Raw genomic sequence first — 24,521 nt, 5'->3', positions numbered from 1 at the left:
TATTTTTATTTTACCTCAAAATTTATAAATATTTATGATCACCTTTTCAATGATGCCTGGTTATTGCCCTGTTCATAATGTCAAGGGAGAAAAAAAAAAACAATTCTAAGTCAATTGCCATTTAACACTAAACCTACCAAGGACGGGTCAAATTACCCATTTTAAACTTTTTATCAGAAGTTCTTAGAAATAACATTATTAAATCGTCGTTTGCCTTCACGACTTTTATTAAAAAATACATCGAATGTATTTTTCAAGATTTACTCTTCTCTTGCTAATTGTTTTACCGAGAAATATATGTGATCTTAATAATATATATAATATTTTAAAGACGGGTCATTTGACCCACATTGGTAGGAATAGGAATACATAAAATACCGGTAGGTTTAGTGTTAAATAGTTGAAAATAGTTTTAGTATTTGCAAAATGCGTAGGATTTGTAAATTTCCTTTAATGCAAATTATGGCTCAAATTCCTTACTCACAGGGTCTTACCTAAATATATGAAATATTCAATGGAATCTGTGTGCGAGTATAGATTTTTGATTGAAATAATTTTCAAAACGTTTTTTTACAGTATAGCACATTAAAAGCTGAAGTGTTTCTATTGATTTTAATTTCAAAGATTAATTGAAGGTTTCCACTTCGACTTATAGGTATTGAGTTTATGTCCTTGCATGCACAGAGTTCCCCGACAAAATCCAAGGTGGCGAAATTAATCACCCTGTCGGAAGATTTATAATTTTTACAAATGGTGTCATATATACATATATAATTGGCACGTACACCCTTTTTGGGTATTTGGCCGAGCTCCTCCCCGTATTTGTGGTGTGCGTCTTGATGTTGTTTTACAAATTGAGGGACCTGCAGTTTCAAGTCGACTCCGAACAACAGATATTTTTATGAGGACCTTTTTCATGGCAGAAATATACTCGAAGGATTGCCATTGCCTGCCGAGGAGCGACCGCTATTTTGGTGTTTCACCGAGATTCGTTCTCACGTTCTCTCTGTGAATTCCGAATGGTAGTCACGCACCAACTCATTCGGCTATGGCGGCCGTAGTCATAAGTCAGTCAAATTTGACACTTGTGAACCAGACAGCTACAGTATGGTAGGTAGGTAGGTTGGTAAGATGGCAAGAGTACCCCAGATACGCTACAAGTAGCACTTACGTGCCGTTTTGATACCATAGAGTGGACCACTATCTGTGAAAGGATTAAGGGAGGAGATAAGACCGTCTACAGCCATCCAGTGCTGTTGATGTAGCGGAGGAGAGAAAAGGGATCTAGGCTGGAGAATTTCATCAAGTCATCCCCAAAGGGGACGCTGAGGAATCTCAAGCGCCTAGCCGCCAAAGCCGGACATCTGCAGAGAAAGTGTTCCACAGTCTCTTTCTCTGCAGGATCCCCACAGCTTCTGCAATGGGGGTTGTACGGAATTCCAAGCTTCTCCGCGTGAGTGCCGATCACCCAGTGGCCAGTGATCACCGCGATGAGTTTGGAAATTGAATGGCGGGGGGTTCCCATCACCTTAAGCGTTCTGTTTATATCGTATTGAGGCCATAGTGCTTTTGAAATGGCACACGATGAGACAGACCTCCATCTGTCTTGCGCTTTTCATAGAAAGAAGTTGTGTAGTTTCCCTTTAACGACGGCCAAGGGGATACCGATGTCTGAGAAGAGGGCAGCTGGACTCGGTTCTGCCGCCCCCTTCCTGCCCAGGAACCCAGATGAGGGAGATGTTTCCTGTCCGTTCAAGGCGTTTAAGTTCCTCCTTACAGGAGTTCACGAGAAGAGAGCTGCAATGCGGCGACGACAGTGTCTTGATTGCAGCTTGGCTATCGGAAAAAATATTTATGTCTCCCTCCCAACAGCGATCCCGAAGCATTTTGCATGCCTGCAGGATCGCGAAGACCTCTGCTTGAAAGACGCTGCTTGTCTCCGGCAGTTTATAGGAGACCGAGATGTTGGCTGATTTGGAGTAGACCCCCGCTCCCACTCCAGACTCCATTTTGGATCCGTCAGTGAAAACAGAGGCCTCTATATCCGCAACAACTCTCCCCTCTTTCCAATCTTGCCTGCTCGGAAAGATAGCCCTAGCACAACTCTCAAAGCACAGTTTGCGGATGGAGAGGTCGGTGCGAATATCAGAGAAGGAAGGGGAGATCTGCTTCAAGATGCTGCTATGCCCAACAGGGAGTTGTCTCCAAAGGCCAAACTCCTTCAGTCTGATAGCACTCTGAGCAGCAATGGATTTAACCTGCAGATCCACAGGAATTAAGTGGAGTATAACGTTGAGCGCAGCGGTGGAACATGTTCTACAAGCACCAGTAATGCCCACACATGCAGTTCTCTGCACTCTCTCTAGTTTAGTGGAGTTGTAGCCCTTCTGAAGAGCTACCCACCAAACTAGGCAACCATATGTCAAAATTGGCAGAACCACTAAGTTGTACATCCAAAGTACGACACGTGGCTTGAGGCCCCATTTTTTGCCGAACATAGATTTACAGGCGTAGAAGGCTATATTAGCCTTCTTAACTCGATTTTCTATGTGCAGCTTCCAGTGGAGCTTGGGGTCAAGTATTACACCAAGATACTTGACTTCCGATGAAAGTGTAAGACACTGGTTGTTAAGTCTAGGAAGCTTAAACGGCGGAGGCTTGTATTTTCTGGTGAATAGCATCAACTTCGTTTTGTCAGAGTTGACTCTGAGACCGCTACTGGCGGCCCACCTGCTGAGTGTAGCCAGTGCACCTTCCAAAATTTCAGCCATTACTGATGGGAAGGGACCTGAGACCATCAGGACCAAGTCATCGGCATATGCTACCACCTTTCCCCCCCCCTGTTTAAACGAGTTAAGGCTTCATCTACAGCTACTAGCCAAAGGAGGGGCGAGAGGACGCCGCCCTGCGGTGTGCCCCTATGTACAAATCTGGTGATTCTAGCCCCTCCTGCCACCGCATTTATTTCCCTACCACCAAGTAGGGACGAGATCCAGCGGTAGATAGGTGTTTCTACCCCTAGCCTGTTTAGAGTCGTGACAATTGACTCCGCCGTAATGTTATTAAAGGCGCCCTCTATGTCTATAAAGGCCGCCAAAGTGAATTGTTTCCCCTCCAGAGATTTCTCTACAGTCCCTACTACCTCATGTAAGGCTGACTCGGTAGATTTCCCTTTTCGGTAGGCGTGTTGGGCTGGAGAAAGTCTGGTTTCACAGTGCTCTCGGATGTGACAGTCGATCACTCTTTCAAGCACCTTGAGAATAAAGGAGGTAAGACTTATAGGTCTAAAGTCCTTGGCCAGGACGTGGCCCCTCCTTCCTGCCTTAGGAATGAAGACCACTTTGGTTTTCTTCCAGCTAGCAGGAACGTGGTTCAGCGAGATACACGCCGAGAAGATCTTTTGAAGAACGGGAACCACCACGGTCTTAGTCTTCTGAAGCATTACTGGCATGATACCATCGATGCCTGGAGATTTGAAAGGGGAAAAACTCTCGATTGCCCAGTTTATCCTGTTGACGGACAGGACCGGTGTCAGGGACATCACAGGTAACCCCTCCTGCCGGTTCGGGTCTTCGTTACAGACCGGATCAATAGAGTTTTCCGGGAAATGGGCATCAATAAGGATTTTTAAGGATTCGCCTGCAGATTCAGCCCACTCCCCGTTCTCTCTTTTGACAAGAGTTTTACAGGAGTAGTCCTTGGATAGGATCCTGCTGAGTCTGGCCGAGTCTTTTACGGATTCGATGGATTCGCAGTACTCTTTCCAAGAGTTGCGCTTCGCATCTCTAATGGCTTTCTTATAAACATTCAAAATTTCCCGGTAATCTTGAAAGTTCCTTATTAGATAACATTTGTTGAAGACTCTCCTAACCTTCTCTTTCAAGTCGGTCAGCGTTTTGCTCCACCAGGGAGGAAAGTCTTTCTTGCTAAAGGATACTGGGCAGGCCACTTTGAAGGCAGCTACAGTATAGAAACAAAAAAAAAAATTATGAAATACAGTATAAAAAAATATAAACAATTATTATTATAATTTTTGGGTCTCATTGTTGTAATGTTCATTTATGTGTATATATTAACGTAAACAAGTTTTTGACATATTTACTTTGACTCAATAAATCTGCCGTCACTCCTTAACACACGTTACTTCACTCACTTTACATTTACTTTTTTCGTAGCATAAACGATTTTTTATCCAGTTTTAGTTTTATGTACATTTTTACTTACTGTGGGTCCATTATTTCGCCAGCCTCGCAATGGTAACGCGCTGGGACTGAACGCCATTGTTTTGCCAGTGTCACCATAGCACCAGCATCCAAAACACCAAAGCCAAATAAGTGATTGAATTCCAAGCCCACACCGTTCATAGTCCAGTGGAATCTATTCTTAGCATCGAACAGTGAATTACGCTTTGAAGTTAACACAGTTAAGTGCTGAATGTCGCGCCAAGTGAGGGATGGGCTGCAAAATTAAAAAAAACAAATATTTGACATAAAATTTAACATTTCTTATAAGAAGTAATTTGAACTTAATATAAGGTGGCACAAAATTAATCACCCTACCGGAAGATTTATAATTATTTCAAATGGCACCGTACGTCAATCATATTTGACACTTGGGGACTAGACAGGTGCAATATAAACATTTCTAAAATAAAGATTTCCATCATTTTTATTTTTAGACCATCCTTCTTATTCACTGGACTTTGCACCAAACGGCCATCATCTATTTCTTAAGATGAAATCTACATTAAAAGGCTATGAAAAAGAATTAAGTCGATGGATGCTATGAAACAGAAGGTGAAACTCTTCCTAAAGAAGCTGACAAAAGACTTCCAGCACTGTTTCGCAACTCATATTGCGTGTTGTAGACAAATAGATGGGATATTTGGTAGAGCTCCTCTTCCTACCTACGTTTTAAGCCGACTTCGAATGGCAGATGTTTTTTCTGGGAAGCTTCTTCTTGGTAGAAATATTTTACATTTATCAGTCTAAACCAACTTAGTGCAATAAATAGAATTGTACTCTGCTGAGTTCCGCACCACCCTGGAATAAAAGGTAATGATATTGCTCATAAACTCGATAAGGTCAGAACCGTATTATGCTATTAACTGGGCAGGGTAAACAGTGGAGAGAATCCTCAAAGAGAACCAATTGGGAAATCACCCAAGAACTCCGTCAAGAAAAGAGGCTTATAAGGCATTTTGCTTACAATAGAGAACTGCAAAACATGCCCAAAGCAGATATAAGAAAGGTGGTTTTCTAACAGGTCACTATTACTTAAATTACCATTTCTCAAAAATTTACATGGGAAATGAGGCAGAGTGTAGACTCTGTCTAGAGGATGATGAAACCACAGAGCCTATCTTGGCAACTGTATTGCCTTAGCATAGGCAAGACCACAGATCTGTCATCGAGATCAAATGGATCCGAATGCAATCACGAATACTCCCGTTGCAGATATATAATGAGATTTGTCCACAAGGCGGAATATTTACTGAAAGGATTTGGGTTTCAATTAACTTCCAGGTGACAAATGTAATAAATTTGATTGTAATAGTACTGGTCAATGCATGCAGTAGGACATAAAAGATTAGGTCGAAGTGTCGGCCATTGGGCACACTACAGATACTAAATTATTATTATTTGGTTACAAAATTCACTGCCACGACAGAAATGAATATTGAGATTCTAATATTTGTAGACGGTTCGAAAATGGGCTTTAGAACAGCACCAGGCGACTTTTCAGAACAACTCTCGTTGAAAGAAGGTTTCTGGATTACCGCAGTATTTTTCAAGCCGAGATCTATGCAATTGATGTGGAGGCGAAGTTGGGAAGCATGGTCGACCCCCTTCCTTAAAAGCTAGCTTTCTTTGTAAGCAGTCAGGCAGCGACTGAAGCCCTCAGCTTTGTCATTGATGGCGGACTTAAAATGAGTGCAAGAGAACGAAACCAATTCCTAACATATGAGCCTAATCTGGGTTTCTTGCTTTCGCGACTTCAGGAAAAATCTAGAGCAGTATGGATGAACTAATCGGGACACTTTCAAGATACGCCTTCTCTGTAGTCAGTGAATCAATTGTGGGTGTTCGTTATGTTGAAAAATAAAGTACTTTCTTAAGTGTTATATGGCGATGTACCATGCTTAAGTCCACAGATCAGCAACTATGGTAAACAGACTGCAGAGAAGTATATGTTTATGCATTACGGGTGTTGTAAGTACAAACTTCGACGATGCCCTAAACTCTGCGCAATATGTAGACTCCATAAATATGGTTCTGCCAGAAAGAGAGAACCCGAGGAGAAACCATTAAGATGATCTCTGAACAGTATCCACTGTTTTTGGCACCCAAGGATGATCTTATGACAATAGTTTCATTTGGTAGGAAATTGAATGCCAATCTGAGCAATGAAGCAATCCAAAGCGCATTCGAAGAAATTTTACGAATATTTTCTTTAACGATAGGTTCAAAAATAAAATAGGTTCTGGAGACGGATGGTAAATAAACGATTGTGATAACTAGCATTACGTTATGGGAGTGGGAAAGTATCATAATGAATAATTGAGAAGAGATGGAACGGGAATCAAATTGGTGTTTTTCGAGACAATCAAGCTGTACTGAAGCACCTGGAGAGCACAAAGCAAACCTCAAAAATTGTTCAAGAATGTAAGAAGAAGCTTAATTTTGTTGCAAGACGGAATAATCTTGTAGATTCCAGGACACCGCGGTGTTCAAGGAAATGAAATTGCCGATGAATTGGCGAATTGACCAGAACGAATAATCGGAATCAACAGGAATTATGAATCGAATCATTGATTATGCATGCAATTTACATAAAGAGCGATTTTACAGTCTAGAGCGGTGCAAAACTGCAAAATATTTTGTGACAAGTCCGAACAGAAAACTATCGAACTTTCTTCTAAAACTTGGTAAAAAAGACCTTCGATTGATGGTATTATTACAGGACACATCCCATGGGGTCAGCATATGCCCACCAGTGGAATCATTGGTCCGATTTGCCTGTATTCAACATTTTCTCTGTGATTGTCTAGCCTTTGCTAAAACAAGGCTATGAATTTTGGGTTCCGATGTTATGAGAATAAGTAAAATTCAATCTCTCAAACTGGAGAAAATTTTCAGATTTGCCACAGAATGTGGAAAATTCTCAAAGGACTAGCTATCTTTGTCTCTGTCTTTATTCTAACCTATCTCTTTCTCTCTGTCGCTTCTCTCCATTCCTCCTTGAATAGAGCTTCGAATACAATGGGCTTTTTAGCCTGAGTGTTTTATAAGTTCTCATTCTCTTGGTGCTTCTTGGCTCGTCTTTTTCAAATTTCAACTTTGGTATTTTTTTTATGTGCTGTTTTGGTCTGTAACAAATCAATGTAAGCCAAATGTAAAGTTAATGAAAAATTTATTTAATTAATGATGGTCAGCAACTTTTCAAACCTACTCTAGCACTAGTAAATATCTAAATATAGTATTAAAATATGTAGCATATAATACATTCGTATGCCCATATAAACATATGGCGGTGGAAATACTTACTTTGCCTCGAGCGCCAGAGCAAAAACTCCGGCGGCCTCTGGCGCCGCTGCACTCGTTCCAGAATGTGTAGTCGTACATTTGCCATACAAATCAGTGGTAGCCACTCCAGTGTTAGGATCCTTGGCACCATTACTAAATGTGCTGGCCAGCGTTGAACTACAACTCTCATCGTAGTGTGCATTTTGTCCATCGTTAATGGCACTGTTAATGGAAATTGTCCACATTGAGGCTGCATAACCATCACAATTGCAATCATCCTCCTCTCCGCCATCTCCTGATGCCCACACGTAAATATTTCCCAAACCATTGCGGCCCTGCGAGAAAACAAACGATATTAGATGGTAATGAAGTTAGCTCTGGATGCCATATGAGCAATGACCACTTTCATATGAATGCATACATATGTATGTGTGTATGTACGTCTGTACAGAAGTGCATATGTATCCATTTGCATTTAGGACTGTGAAAACAAGTGTAACAAGTAGTTGCCAGCTACTTGGTGGGCATGTATGTATGTATATGCCCCTCGGCATTCCCCTATGTATGTATGTGGAATTGGAAGTGTAGAGATTGATTTTCTAGCGTATCTGCGCGTATCTACGCCTACACTCACTCTCGTTCACTGTTTTTGCTTACCTCATTTACGCCCTGCACTATGGCACGCATAGTGGCATTACGTGGTCCGTCAACTGTTTTGCCATCATCGGTGGGCCCCCAGGATGCGCTGTAGATGTGTATTTTATGCGGTTCATGACCCATCGAATTGGCCTCGATTAAGTCGGTCATGTACGGCTGATCCAACATGCGTATGCCTATGTATGGAAAAAAGGGAAAGTGAAGTCAAGGGTGTGCGTCGTAACATATGGTTTTATGTACGCAAAACATGCATGCTTTTACTTATGTATGTACGTACATATGTAATCTTGTTTGTATAATGCAATTAATGCACACAAGTAGAAGGTGCTTTACCAAAGTAAATTGGACTTTTAAATATGAGGACAGAATTTTTTTGTGTTTTTTTTTCGTTTTTTGCAAACCAATTTGGACGGGTATTCAATGGGTACAGAAAAACATATTCATTATTATTATTTAATTAAAACACAGAATAATTGCGATGTGGCATTTTCCATTGAAGTATGAAGCTCATGGTGCACTAAATATAGCATCGAACCGTGCACTCCATATTGGGCGTAATTTTATTTTTTGCGTTTAATGAGACACATCACCGTGAACTTAAATTTCAGTTTTCGAGATAGGCGGCTGCCGTTTTGGAAATAAGCAGAGATTCCTTCTTTGAGTTAATCTCATGAACCACAAGAAACATGGTAATTTTATCAATAACATTTTTTAAGAAAATGAGGTTATCTACAACTTTTTATAAGTTTTATTTGCAGCTGTTATAAAAGGTTTTCCAATAAGAGGTGTTATTTTGATATTAAAAGAAAAATGCTATTTTTTAATATTTTTTCGTTATAAATAGGAAGGTATGCCGTTAATAGTGGAAAATAACATGAAGTAAATGACCACAACGACCACGCTTACAGGACAATACTCTTTTCATGAAATTTTCCATAACCGAATTGCAAAGTGGCTGCTCTATGTCCTCGATAGCCTCACGAATTCCATCTTTGAGGTTTTGAATCGACCCTGGGCTGTTGGCGTAGACCTTCTCTTTCACGTGTCCCCAAAGAAAAAAGTCAAAAAGTGTTAAATCACACGATCTCGGTGACCATTTGTGATCACCTCTTCGAGAGATAACTCGGTCCGGTAACTTTTCCCGGAAAAGATCAATGGTTTCGTTGTTTGTGTGGCACGTACCGCAGTCTTGTGGAAAATAAACGTTGTCCAGATCAATACCATTCAATTCCGGCCATAAAAAATTGTTAATCATCTCGCGATAACGCAATCCATTCATTCATAACACCTGTTATTGGAAAACCCTTTAATAAAAAAAAAGCAAAAATAAATTGAAAATTAAGCGCAGCATTCCTTCAAAGCGCAATAACCTTTTTTATTGATGATAATAAATGATAAATATAATAAATAAAAAATGCCTTCAAAGTTTTCCTAAAACGCAAAATGCTCACCTATTCATATTTACAGTTTTCTTTATAACCAGAGGTATTTAATAACCTCAATGCGGAGCAATGATAAGGAACATTTTTTATTCATTTATTTTGCTTTACCTAAACACGGTGGGCCTGAAGATGAGATAGGTGTGATAAAAATGTTACATATTTAAAACAGCCAACGGGGATTTGTTACCGGCTACTTGTACGAGGTGTGCCTTTCATATGTCGGGATTTGGCAACACTGGTGTTGCAATCTGGCAACTGACAGCTGTATCGTAAAGTTTGACATTTTTTGGCTTTTACGTACTCAGAACGTTTTGAAATACCAGCGCTATTTGTGTTGTTTACAGTAAATTAAAAGATTCATCTCGGTCCAAAAATGGAATTAAATCGTGAACATTTTCGTGCCATTATTTTTTACAACTTTCGACGTGGATTAACTCAGCAACATTGCATGGATGAACTTAATTCATTTTTTGGCGATGAAGCTCCATCAAGGAGCAGTGTTTATCGATGGTATGGTTTATTCAATCGTGGCCGTAGTTCACTCCAAGACAAATTTCGTGAAGGTCGTCCAAAATCAGTTGTTGTTCCGAAAACCATTGATGCAGTGTGCGAACTGATATTGCAAGATCGTCATGTGACCTATCGTGAGATTGAGACAATCTTAGGCATTAGTGGGACCAGCATACATTCAATATTGCATAAACATTTGATTGCCAAAAAAATTTGTTCGCGTTGGATCCCACACAATTTGTCAATCGCTGAAAAAAAGGCTCGTGTCGATTGGTCGAAGGAAATGCTCAAAAAATACGATTGCGGGGCTTCGAAACACGTCTATAAGATCGTGACAGGTGATGAATCATGGATTTACGCGTATGAGCCCGAAAGTAAACAGCAATCGACTGTATGGGTGTTTCAAGATGAGCCAAATCCAACAAAAGTTGTTCGCGCACGAAGCACTTCCAAGCAAATGGTCCCCTGTTTTTTCGGAAAAACTGGACATGTCGCAACCGTACCACTAGAACAAGTAGAACAGTAAGATCTGAGTGGTACACACCCATTTGTTTGCCAGTTGTCTTCCAAGAAATTAGGAAAACCAATCGCCAAAGACGGATCACTCTTCACCAGGACAATGCGAGCTCTCACACATCGCCTCATACAACTGCATTTTTGAGCACCCAAAACATCGAATTAAGGGGTCATCCGCCGTATAGTCCTGACTTGGCACCGAGTGACTTCTTTTTATTCCCGTACATAAAAAACAAACTGAGAGGTCAACGTTTTTCGACACCTGAAGAAGCGGTTGCGGCATTCAGAATGCATGTTTTGGAGGTACCTCATTCAGAGTGGCAAAAGTGCTTCGACAATTGGTTCAAACGCATGCAAAAGTGTATAGATCTTCATGGAGAATATTTTGAAAAACAATAAAGTGATTTTCGATGATTAAAATTTGTTTTTGTTCTCTAATCCCGATATATAAAAGGCACCCCTCGTATATATGAAACCAGTTAGGTTTGAAATTCTATGCGCATCTAAACTCAAAATATCTCAATTTGGGGGAAAAATGGAAAAAAAACACAAATTCCACATCGAAGTTTATATTGACAGAATTTTGAAAGAATAATAATAGTTTTCTTTTTTTGTTCTCTTTTACTGCACTGCCTGCTTCTCAGAATCTGTATCAGCATAATCTTTTGAGAAAACTGGCATACTGATTTTGAAAAATCCTCCATCAGTCATTACCTTCCATTAACTTTATTTCATTCTTGTCAAGAAGAAGTCGAGCTTCCAAAACTGCCTCCTGTAAGTGATCAAAGCCCGCCAAAATAACAAGCTTTCTATCTTCTCATTTTCTATCTCGAATTCGAAGAACCCTTCAATATAAACATCTTTTAATGCATTTGATTGCTGAGATATGATCTTTATAATGCTCCAGCGAAAACCCGCCCGTTCCGCTGGTCGTCTTTAAAAAAATCTAGATTAATTAATTAAATTAAGCCGAAAAATACTATTTATAAAAATTCTCGCTCATGTATATACTCTCGCAAATTTACCGTTATACTGTTTTTTTATCGGAACACATTACTTTGAAGAGCATGTGATAAATGCAATTTGTCCGTTTTACAGTTAGTAGTCGACGCGATGACGCTCAAAAAATCACTTTAATTTTCTTCTTTTGTAACCACAATATGACGTCACTATTGAATAAATGTTGATCAACATTGATTTTATTTCTTTGTTTGAAATAATTTTCATATTTCGTTATCTTTTTGGCAATTATGAAAAAACTTGTGTATATACTCACGTAAATTTACCACTGTTCACTTTGCACTAACAAAATAAAATTTCTTTCTTTTCCGGCTTTATCGTGGCAAATAATATTTTGAAACAATTTTGCGTGAAAAATTTTAAATATTTCAGTAAATCCTCGTTTCCTATCAAATAGATGCAAAATATTCTAAAACCATATTCAAATGGTTGTTTTTATCAGAAAACAATTTTAAAAACGTGGTTTTCTCTGGAGAAAAAATACTCACTTGTTGTTTGCTTGAAAATCAGATCAGAAAGAAAGTTTGAGCGCGTCGTTGTTCCGTTCTGCATTTGCATAGATGCGCTCCCCTTTACACATAAACAACAACATCAATCGTATGATACATACACTTCGTCGTGTACGAAAAAGCGGAGAAGGAGAAGAGAACTGTTCTATTCCCCCCCGCTTTTACCCAGCTATGTATTCAGGTGCAAATGACTTTTTCGCGTGAAGTCTGATATAAAATAAGTTCTATTTACTCTTCTTAAATTTGTATAAACTTTTCCAGGCGAAGAAAAAAAACTGACATATATTTGCTTCAACTGTATATTTGTGAGTACACAGGTAATACGTAAATATATGAATGATATAGGTAATATCTCATATTAGCATAACTTTTCTGCAAAAAATTAAGGAAACGATCACCCATCACGCCGGCAATGATACAATGAATTTTTCACTATAACTGCCTTCAGATTAACGTTTACATAATATGCGTATATGTAACATTTTAAAATTTTTTAGAATTTTTTTTTTAATTTTTAATAATAAGTGGTCTTCCTCTTTCTCTTCCTCTTCCTCTTCCTGTAGCTATTCCTTTTCCTCTTCCATCTCCAGCTCCACCTCCTTTTTTATCCCGGAAACGGGCAGTAAAAATTACTTCACTTAAAAGCGTTCATCAACAGCTTCCATCTGATACCCATATTGTACAATACAAACACATCCAAGGGTACCTTGGTCCACCTTTTCGGCTATATCTCGAGACCCTGGTCACTCAGAGACCTAAAAAATACTGTATTAAAGCACTCATCAGTAGCTTTGATTTGATACCCACAATGTAAAAACACATCCTAGGGTTACCCGGGTCCTCGTTTTGGCCTTCGGCAGCGCCACCTGGTGGCGTGTGGAAACAATAAGCATATTATACTAACCTTCACCGTGGAAAAATATAGATATATACCAAATTTCATAATAATCGGCCCAGACACACACGACCCAAATGTATTCAATTCTAATGAATGCTATGTGCGGTACAAAAAATACGTGTGGCAAATAGCAAAAACACACTCACTTAACCGACGCACCGCACACACACGCGTTATCGGATTTCAACCAAACTTCACAGAAACCTTTGCCAAAGCAACACCAACAATGTGTGAAACTTTCATTGTTTTTCTTATACGCGTTGCTGAGATTACCCCGGATAAATGCACACTTTTTTTCGGCTTAATTTTTATATATATAGATAGGTATAGATCTGTGGCCTGCTACATTTCTCATGAAATCGGTCATCTTTTTCATGAGGTTTGATGATGCGTGAGCGGTCATTCGGAAATTATCTAATCATTTAGCCGTAAACTGAGTTGAGCTCGTTTTTTATGTGGTATCCCCCGTAGCCCTAATCCACGAATTACTGATTATGAAAGTTTGCTTTTTTAGAAGGCCCAGGCTGTGGCTTCGTTTCTTCTCAAGCTTAATACTCATTCATTGATTGTTTCGACGTACATCCTTTAAAAAACTCTGCTATGGGTTATTATAGGTGACACAAAATTAATCAGATTTATAGTTTTTGCAAATGTCGTCGTACGTCAATTATATTTGACACTTATAACCTAGAAATCTGCAGTATAAGATAAGACCAAAGTAAAGATTTCCATCCCTCAAAATCATTTTTTTTTCACGATATTTATTCAAAAACTTATTCAAAAACAATATTGGGTGATAATAATTTTGCGCCACCGTGTAGATCCTTGACTTATTTTTCAAGGAATGTCAGTATTAAAGAAACTATTTTGAGTATGAACTCGAACTTTTTCGGTTAGTATTCTTCTCTGCAGATGACATGCAAAAAGGTACAAAGTTCGCGTTATTCAATGCTTTTCATGTTTATTACAGTTTATAAGGTAAACTCAAAAAAAATTAATCACAAAAGGAACTTAAGCTCTCGACGGTGATGGGTTTTATTGAAAATAAAATTGCACCCGCTATGAAATACAGGGTTGGTTCCTTTTTTGGTCCAAATTTATTGTATTATTAAAATTCCTTTCATAATAAATTTTTAGAGCTAATGTGCTACCAGTGTTCAAGACATGTTGGTCTGCATGTTTGAATTGCCAAATCATTTTATATTCATATGCCCAACAGTCTTCAATTCTTGATTTAATGTCATTTTGTGAGTTTGCGATCAAAATTTTCTAAAATGTGCACTGAAAGATGCCAAATTCCTTGATTTAGTTCAATTTGAACGGTATTTTGCGCACTGAGTTGTCATACTGCCACAGAGAATTCAATTCTGAAAGATTTTACTTGAATTTATTCTTTTCGTTTTTCTCATTCCCAAGCCTGTCGGTTCCAACGATTATTACGACGGAAAATTGGAATAAGTATTCTTGACGTTGCGCCCACCGACTGGCACCGAATTTCGTTAAAAATGTCTCCTCGTTCATGAACTTAATAACATTTTAACACTAATAAACAGTTTAATTCGAGCTTCAGAGCTCAAGCTGGGACGCTCTTTGGATGGCTTCAACATACGGCCATTAGGAGTTGTTTTTAAGTCATCCTACTTCATATAGAAGTGTACACACCGCGTCAAATAGATGAACAGTTTGACAAACTTGAATTATTTTTCCTCGAACAAAAACCTTATAGATGCAATTTTGGAGTTTTATGCAAACATTAGAAAAACAACAAACAACTTTTTATCCCAATTCCACGGTTTTTAATTAGAGTTTCTGGAAAGACTTTTGCTACGCAATTTTATTGCTTATTAAATTTTAGTATCATAAAGTTCAAGTTTGAAGTGTCTGATAACTCACTGATTTTTCATAATTTTTCTTTCCTTAATGGAGCTGCGCATTTTCACCATACAAAACAAATAGTATGCGTCCGTTATAGGAAAGAACTATGGGAAAAAAATTTAAAAAACCAGCGCGATTTTTCAACAACTTCAATATTTAAGGTCGTGCCAATAATAGAGAGCATTTCAAAAGACTCGTTCAGATTTTGTTTTAAAATACAAGTTGTAAAAATTTAAACTCTTTTAGGATTCACTATTTTTATTTTAAATGCGGCGCTTAACAATTATATGTGAAAATGACATGATTCAAATGTATTTTTAATCACTCTGTTTTCATTCATCTAAGCCAGTTTAAATTTATGTGTCAGTTGATTTTTTTGCAATGAAAAGAATTGCACACCGTGTAATGATAAAAACGTTGGTCTTTCATTTCCAACTGTGCATCGCTCGATTTTGGGGTTTAAGCGTGGTCGTAAAAGCGTTGAATATGAACCCCTTTGTGGACATCCGAAAAGTGCAAGAACACTAGAAATCATTAAATTTATTGTAGCTGAGTGTAAAATTATTGATACTATGTATAGGCATTTAAAATGAAAATGAAAAAATTAATGTGTTACATGTAGTATTTCATACCGAAAAGCTGTTTGGAAAATTTGCCGAATTTTCCAGAGCTTCCATCAAAACAGAGGAATAAGTTTATCGAAATTGAGAAAGATTATAAGAAAAACTATTTACACATAAAAATTTACATTCGCTTATTTTTTTTTCTGTGTGAACATTTTTTCATTTTCTTAAAATCAATACTTCAAAATTAGTAAAATGATTTTTGTAATCTTACAATAATAATATTAATTTCTCTTATTAAAAAAGATTAATTTATTCTAAAAATTAAAAAAATATCACATTTAAGGGTTAAGTGTTCCGTAAGAGATTAAAACGTTTGAAGTGTTTTAACTTTTTTATTTACGAATTTGGCAAAACAGTTAAATGAATTTTAAAGTTCTTGAAATTCATAAAACAAAAAGATATCTCAGGGGAGACAACTTTAAGTAACTGATTCAGCTATACCTATGTAGTAATATCTACAAATTGCAGAATGCTGTCAAGCTTAGACGCAAATACGAGGGGTGCCTTTTATATTTCGGGATTAGAGAACAAAAACAAATTTTAATCATCGAAAATCACTTTATTGTTTTCCGAAATATTCTCCATGAAGATCTATACACTTTTGCATGCGTTTGAACCAATTGTTGAAGCACTTTTGCCACTCTGAATGAGGTACCTCCAAAACATGCATTCTGAATGCCGCAACCGCTTCTTCAGTTGTCGAAAAACGTTGACCTCTCAGTTTGTTTTTTACGTACGGAAATAAAAAGAAGTCATTCGGTGCCAAGTCAGGACTATACGGCGGATGACCCCTTAATTCGATGTTTTGGGTGCTCAAAAATGCAGTTGTTTGAGCCGATGTGTGAGAGCTCGCATTGTCCTGGTGAAGAGTGATCCGTCTTTGGCGATTGGTTTTCCTAATTTCTTGGAAGACAACTGGCAAACAAATGGTTGTGTACCACTCAGATCTTACTGTTCTACTTGTTCTAGTGGTACGGTTGCGACATGTCCAGTTTTTCCGAAAAAACAGGAGACCATTTGCTTGGAAGTGCTTCGTGCGCGAAGAACTTTTGTTGGATTTGGCTCATCTTGAAACACCCATACAGTCGATTGCTGTTTACTTTCGGGCTCATACGCGTAAATCCATGATTCATCACCTGCCACGATCTTATAGACGTGTTTCGAAGCCCCGCAATCGTATTTTTTGAGCATTTCCTTCGATCAATCGACACGAGCCGATTGACAAATTGTGTGGGATCCAACGCAAACAAATTTTTTTGACAGTCAAATGTTTATGCAATATTGAATGTATGCTGGTTCCACTAATGCCTAAGATTGTCTCAATCTCACGATAGGTCAATGGTTTTCGGAACAACAACTGATTTTGGACGACCTTCACGAAATTCGCCTTGGAGTGAACTACGACAAAATGATGCGGAAATGCTAGTTGAATTCTGGATAAGTCCCGTCTTTAACCAACCAACCACCTACGCGATAAAACCAGTTTGAAGCTGAAAAGAACAAAATATAGAACTCCTGACAACTAGAAATAATGACGAGTCAGTTAGTTTCTGAAACCGGATGCCAATTAACCAAGTTATTATAAGAAAGCTACTTATCTCAGCATAAGTTTTAAATATAGGGGTTGGACATTAGCAACTTATTTTCGCATGGTGACCGACTGGGTAGTGCCTCAAATTTGAAACTCATGGTAGGCATGAAACATCAAATGGTAGAAACAATTTTTTCTAATAGCGTTCACTTTTTAGCAGGCAGTGGCAAAACTCTGAGTGTATTTCTGCTCCTCATACAAAACCATCTAGATGACATAAAACTGTAGATCCTTCCATTTGTGGAAAAGCATTAAGAGATAGAATATAAACTGGAGTGGGAGCTCGACGAAGCGTCCGACAAAGGATATATACATTACGTTACACATTACGTGATGGTGGATTTGCCAGAAAACAAAATTTATTGACAATTAATTTAAAAAAAAGTAAATAACGTGTTGACGGTTACCTGCTGTCAAAATTAGAATACATTTAATATCATGAAATTGCACAGAATTGCGACGGGGACGTATTTCTTGCCGTCGGTTATTTTTACGGTGGCAAAATAATTATTAGATTAAATTTTCTTATAACAACGAACTTCGACGGGTTGCCTCACAAATATAGCAAACAAATCGATTTTACTATATTATAAAATTAATTTTATTGTAACCACAAAATGTCAGCTGAAAAAACCGTCTGTCTCCGACGCAACTCGTTACCCGCTACTCCGCTGCAATTCTGTTCAGTGGAGTAGAATAAATAGTGTCATTGAAATCTAGAGTTCCTTTGCTCCATAATATTCGACTAAATATTACCATCTGTCAATAGTGCGTTGAGATACTTTGGGTGTCGATTTTGAAGTATGGTTTATATTCACTTCTTTCTTTCACTACCTTCCAGCATTTTATTTTTTGTGTTTTTAGGGCAGCACTTGTGGCGCATTATTTCTCCATATTTTCATGGCATTCATTGCATCACTGCAGGTTAGGCGCAGAGCGCCAGGTGAGCCCAGTAGCGATTGTTTTGTACTTTTTGCAGCACGAGATGAATTGTTCAGGGTATAATCTCTTGTATTTCTAATTTGCAAACCAGCAATCTTAAAATACCACCACAGCAATCGTTTGATTGCGTATACGCCATGCAGGCTGAGAAATCCAATCAGATGCAATAAACTTGAAATCGCCTTAGCAACAATCTAGTGATTTGTATATTTATTTTAAAGCTGTGGTATGCACATTAAAAATTATCCAAACTTTTTCTAAAATCTAACTTTTAATTCAAAGACTTAGTAAAGTAAAGTTTTTCAATGCAGATTCGTAGTCAGCGCGCGAAATTAAGTAAAAAAATTGGATTTTACATGTTTGCTGCTTATGCCAATGTATATGTATATAGGTACACATATTCATATTTATATATAATTCAAACTCTGACTATAACTAAAAAAAAAGTCGCTCAGACAATAATGGAGCAATTTTGTATAGCATCTAATTTATGATTATCATAAAATTGCAATGCCCGCTGTTCCATAGAAAGCTCGAAGCGCGCGCTCGCGTAAGTGTCTGCATTCATATATGTATTCGAGTATATACATACTATTCAGGAAGCATTTGTACATTCAATATACTTATAAATACGCACATGCACATGCATCTACATACATAATTGCGGTGGCGATAAGGGTGCATGTGTTGTGATTTCGCTGCAAATCTGGAGTAAACAATCAAATTGAGTGTGCAACTTAGTTTTATGATAGCCATTAGCTTGTTGTTGCAGTCAGATTGACGTAATTTATGAAAGATACGTGTGTATGTATGTATGCGCATTTTACACGGATACTAGTTTTGCTCAATTTACTCCATACTGACGCTTAGTTACGAAATTTCGTTTGGATTTATTTGTATTTACTTAAGTTTAAGTAGTTATGTGTGTGTGTATTTTGTTGTTGTATAGTAAATATTTATTTACATAGTTTTGGTTACGTATTTATAAATTTCTTAGAAACAAACTCAATGAAAATTAAAGTGGTAAGAGTTAGAGATATTCATTAAAAAATACCAAAAATCACAGAGTAAAAGATTTTCGGAAACGGCAGCAAAAACACAACCCATTTTGGAGTAGATACAGTTCAAGCAAAGCTACTTCATGTGTTAAATTGATAATTTATTCAATTCAATTCAATTCAGTTTTATTCTCACTATGATTGCAAGCATCTTCCAAGAGGAGGTGTATGTATGCCATCTGTCTATGTGCAGAGATCAATTCAGATAAGAACCTCCGGAATGAGCGAATTGCCAGCCTGAGCGACATTCAGGCGGCAAACAAGGCACTACCAACCTGTGAGATTAAGTCCTCACTGGCCCTTGAGTGTATCAAGAATGTCAATTTTTTAGAAACGCGCAATCGTATCTGGCTAATTTGGGTTCCAGAACACAGAGATTTAACTGGGAATGAAGTAGCGGACGTATTGGCAAGAGAGGCTACGGTCTAGTTACTAATAGAAGCCCAGCTCTTCCTTACAATGGGGCAACACACTATCTAGGAGAAGCATAGGAGTGCTTATTTGGCACCTTACTACGTTTCGACTCTCTGAGTAGAGAGCTCAAAAGACCATGAAGTCCAAGTGAAAACATCAAATCAAATCTATCTATAATTGGAATCGTAAATGAAATATTAGAAATCCGTTATTTTTGAGTAAAACTTTTGCGCAAATGGCTTAAAACTGTTATGTCGATCTTAAGCTGCTGGACTACTAACATGCCGGTAAACTTCGATTGTTTCTATGATTTTATCGACATTTTCAGCGATTTAAATTTTTTGATCGATACTTTACGAGATATCGATCACTAAGTCATCTATCGAGATTGGATTTCTTTTTGGATGTGAAGCTTCAAATTGTCTCATTTATTTGGGGTACAATTTTCAGCCACTGCTTGGGTTATTCTTCTCCATTCTAACGAAAAAAAAAAATATCGCTTATATATGAAATAAAATCGAGCAAAGGAAGAAAAACTTCCTACAGGAGCTTCAGATAGGCGGCAAATAAAAGTTCAGCAGCTAAAAAATCCATATATTTCTATCCCTACAAACAAGCTAGCCATGAGCCAGATAGAATTCTATGGGCGATGAAAAACTTTGAGCCATACAAAGCAACCGGACCAGATGGGATATTCCCTGCCATGCTGTGGAACACTCGAGAAACGACGATTTAGTGGCTGGAGGTCTTTTTCAAAAACAGCTTTATGCTAGGGCATATTCCAAAAAGCTGGAGGAGGGTTAAGGTGATTTTTATCCCCAAAGCTAGTAGACGCGGTCATGATACAGCGGAAGACTTCAGGCCCATCTCCTTATCCTCTTTTATTCTCAAAACTCTCAAGCGATTGTTGGATGTATATCTTAGAGAGAAGATTACAAGCACAACGATTTCATCATCCCAACATCCCTACCTCAAAGGAAAATCCACAGAGACAGCTCTTCATGAGGTTGTAAGTACGATTGAGAGGAGCATAGAATACAAACAATACTCACTAGTCGCTTTCCTCGACATAGAGGAGGCGTTTAACAATGTTAGCACAAGATCCATAATTGAGGCCCCTAATATGTTAGGCACAGACATAGGTCTCAACGAATGGATAGAAAACACGCAGGGGAACCCCTCAGGGAGGGGTCTTATCCCCCCCTGCTGTGGTTAATAGTTGTAAACACTATCCTTACCAAATTCAACCGAAATGGAATTAAAGTAGTGGTGTAGGCGGATGACATAGTGCTCTTGGTTTTAGGAATGTTTCCAACCATAATCAGTGAGATTATGGAAGGAGCTCTGGTATTACTCAGTAACTGGGACACAAACTGTGGTTTAAGAGTAAACCCGAGCAAAACGGAACTGATGTTATTCACTAATAAAACCAAGATACCATACTTTAATCTACTAAAAATAAACGGCGTTAGTCTTAAGTAACCCAACAGGCAAAATACCTAGGTGTTATTTTAGATCCCAAACTCAGCTGGAGGTCCAACGTGGAGTACAGGGTAAAGAAAGCGAATATAGCACTTTACACATGTGAGAGGAAGTTTAGGGGTATCCAACCAAAACTATCTAATCGATCCTAAACAGCCATTGCAAGGCATAGGGCATAAGGACATATGCGGCACTAGTAACTTCAAGAACGTTTTCCACCGAGAACCGAATGGAACAAAGGGAAGGTGATTGGAAGATACGACATTGAAATATACACTGACGGTTCTAAGATGAACTGTGGTGTGGGAGCTGGCTTCCATTTGGAGCTACTCAACCTATCTCAGTCAATTAGACTTCCTGACTACGCCAGCGTGTTCCAGGCAGAACTTTTAGCTGTCAGAGAAGCATGCAAATCACTAAAACTCTACAAGGAGTTGGTGCGGCTACACTTGCATCTTTTCAGACAGTCAACCAGCTATCAAGGCCGTAGACTCCAACTCCATTTCATCCAAGCTAGTCTTACAGTGTAAAGACGAACTAGAATCATTTAGTCATCGGCTTGAAATTACTCTGATATGGGTTCCCGGTCATAGGCACATACGGGGTAATGAGATAGCGGATGAGCTAGCAAGAAAAGGTTCGACACTAGAAATAGCAGAGGCAGTGGCAGTTTCCACCCCACTCAACACATTAAAAACATCCATTGCTTCACACTATCATACAACAAAAAACACATGACCGTTGTACAAAATCCAAAGGACGAATGATCTGTTAGGATGTTCTCGGCCAAACATCTCACGCATCACTGCAACCCTTACTGGCCACTGGAAAGTAGGGTGCATGATCCCCTCATTCAACCTACCCTTCAATCCTATCTGCAGAAGCTGTCAAGCGGAAGGGGTGAAGGAAAGTCTTTTCCCCCACTTATGTGAATGTCCAGGGCTAGCTAGGGCACGACTCCGCTACTTCGATAAGCCTTTCTTGCAGCAAATTAATGAGATCTCCGACATCGAAATAAAGAATTTGCTGCTATACTTGGACCTCACTAAATGGATCTGACTTAGAACAAAAAACATCATTACACGAGGACAGTGGTAGTAAAACGGTGCTGGTCACTAATTAGGACTATTTCAGGGGAAATACTCAACCACTTCAACAACAGCCACCCTAACGCATATCAAAGAGTACGTTTAAATAAATTCATATTTGTTTGTGTTTTGAAGAAAACCAACTCACCTGCAATTTTACTGTCATAAGCCACGCCAACGCCGCATATACCGTTATCTCTGGCGGCAGCCACTTCACCGGCGCATCGTGTGCCATGACTTCAAGTAAAAAGAAAAAGATTGAGAATAGCAGAATCGAAAGAATTCAAGGATGGATGCATCAAAGGACGTTTGAAAAATAATGCAACTGCATATATACTTGTATAGCGTGCTTCTAAGTGTGTATGTAATATATTATATGAACATATACATACATGCATGTACGTATATGATGGCTGACAAGTGAAAAGGATTTTGTTACTGTAGCGGTGGTGATTGTCAATGCGAGAGCTTATAAATTGCGTTAATATAAAAGAATTATATACAGACATACAGACATGTAGTCATACATACATATATATGCATGTACAAATATGCAATAATGACAGTGTGCTTCTTTGTGCTTAGGAGAAGATTAACTCACCTATTGAACCAATCGTCGGTGTAGCGCGGATAAGGAAACGGGTCATTGCTGCTGAAGTCATAACTAGCCTCTGCATTCTGTGATAAAACAATGTTGTTATGAATAAGAATATTTAATACGTATGAGGTTATGTGCGATACAAAAGAAATACATATTTACTTGTATTTTAAAATACTTTGCAGATAATAAAGGAAAACTTTAAATAAATAAAACTAGGCTAGTGATGAAGATACCTACATAGATAGACCATAAATATGTTACTTTACACACGATGAAGATGTGTCGGCATAGTCCTTTTTATTTGTGTAGCATGCAGGCTTACCAAACTATTTCTAATAGTAATAAACCTTAACAAGAAAGAAAAGGGCGAGGGAGGGTGAGTCGGATATCTTCTTTATCACTGACCTGCATGACAAGCCGCTAGGTTAAGATGCTTTGGTTCTCGTTCTTGATTTATGCCGATAACCTTAGAGATATAATGGATCAATGGATTTACACTTAAAAAACAATCGGTTTAACGAGGAGTAGCGCTAAACTACTACTGTGGTATCACAATGGATTGGCAACGGTATAAGTGAGTTCGTTTGGAGCCCGACTGCTACTCCTACCTACCTACCTACAATGTTTGTAAAATCAACAAAGATTACCCGTTAGAGATTAACAAAGATTATGAAGACGATGGTAGCTGCACTCCTTACGGTCAAAGGAAAAGTTGTGAAGTTTTGCAAAGCTGGACGTCTTAGTCATCTAGGTATCTTATTAGATAGAGCCACTTGATGCAGGCCGTTCAGAGTCAACTTTAAACTGAAGGTTCCTCCATTTGTATATATATATATTAATATTGTTCCATTTGTGGAACAACATCAAGACTCACGCCACAAATAGGAGGAGGAGCTCGGCCACCGTATTTCACCTACGGACAATTTTTAAATTGATCTACTCATTCGGTTCACATCATTTCTATTAGAGAGGCCCTATTATTATTTTCTCGGATGTATACCGGTTTCAGGGCAGTAGCGGATAAACCACAACTTGTTTGCTCGTCAGCGACGTAATTTCTTGGGACTCAACAGCATTCAATAGAGTATTCAGGCTTTTGTTTTTGTTTCCTTTTTGGAAGGTGAACTGGGTCGTAACAATCCTTTTCTAGCTTGGTACTGAACAACCGTTCTGAAGAGATCTTAGTGGTCTCTTGGCAATTACTGCGCATTTCAAACCTTTTGCTAGAACCTCTGCCAGAAATAGGCCATACGCTCATCGCCGTAAAGAGTTTAGTAATTCTGCAAAATTCTCACTGCGAGTATCTGACTAGGAACTTATTAGCAAACCTAGGTAGGTAGGTGAAATGGTTGAAATACCAGTCTGGCACAACCCAAGTAGCACTAAAGCGGCGTTTTGATATCATTTTGAGACCTCCAACAGGCAGATATCTACAGCCAACCACTGCTGCCGATGTGACGGTAAAGGTTTATGGGATTTAGGTTGGAACACTGCCCCAGGCTGTTGAAGAAAAGGGCACTTAGTGACTTTAATCGTCAGGTTGTCAAGTCCTGACGTTTACCGAGAAGGAACTCCTTCTCTAAAAGGTCCCCACAGCTTCTGCTCTGGAGATCAAATGGTAAGCCTATCTTTTCTGTATGTGTGCCGATCGCCCGTTAAACACAGCTACGAATTTGCGAATTGAATGGCATTTATGTCACAGGGCTTTCTGCATCCTGCGTCTATTGTTTGTATTGTGGGGTTAAAAGATTTTCGTAATAGCACAC

At 38.5% G+C, this 24,521-nt stretch overlaps 1 protein-coding gene across 1 annotated transcript in view; it reads right to left on the bottom strand.

The window, feature by feature from the left end:
* LOC128855084 (neuroendocrine convertase 2) overlaps positions 1-24,521 on the bottom strand; it is a 129,090-nt gene that overhangs the window by 8,171 nt on the left and 96,398 nt on the right. The window contains exons 5-9 of the mRNA XM_054089697.1: positions 22,756-22,832; positions 22,303-22,391; positions 8,184-8,359; positions 7,548-7,861; positions 4,225-4,458 (exon numbers count right to left, since the gene is read on the bottom strand). Of these exons, the coding sequence (XP_053945672.1) occupies positions 4,225-4,458; positions 7,548-7,861; positions 8,184-8,359; positions 22,303-22,391; positions 22,756-22,832 (890 nt within the window). The remainder of the gene's footprint in view (positions 1-4,224; positions 4,459-7,547; positions 7,862-8,183; positions 8,360-22,302; positions 22,392-22,755; positions 22,833-24,521) is intronic.

Source organism: Anastrepha ludens, chromosome 2 (assembly GCF_028408465.1).
Source record: "Anastrepha ludens isolate Willacy chromosome 2, idAnaLude1.1, whole genome shotgun sequence".
NCBI lineage: Eukaryota > Metazoa > Arthropoda > Insecta > Diptera > Tephritidae > Anastrepha > Anastrepha ludens.
This window is presented reverse-complemented; position numbering and strand designations above follow the sequence as displayed.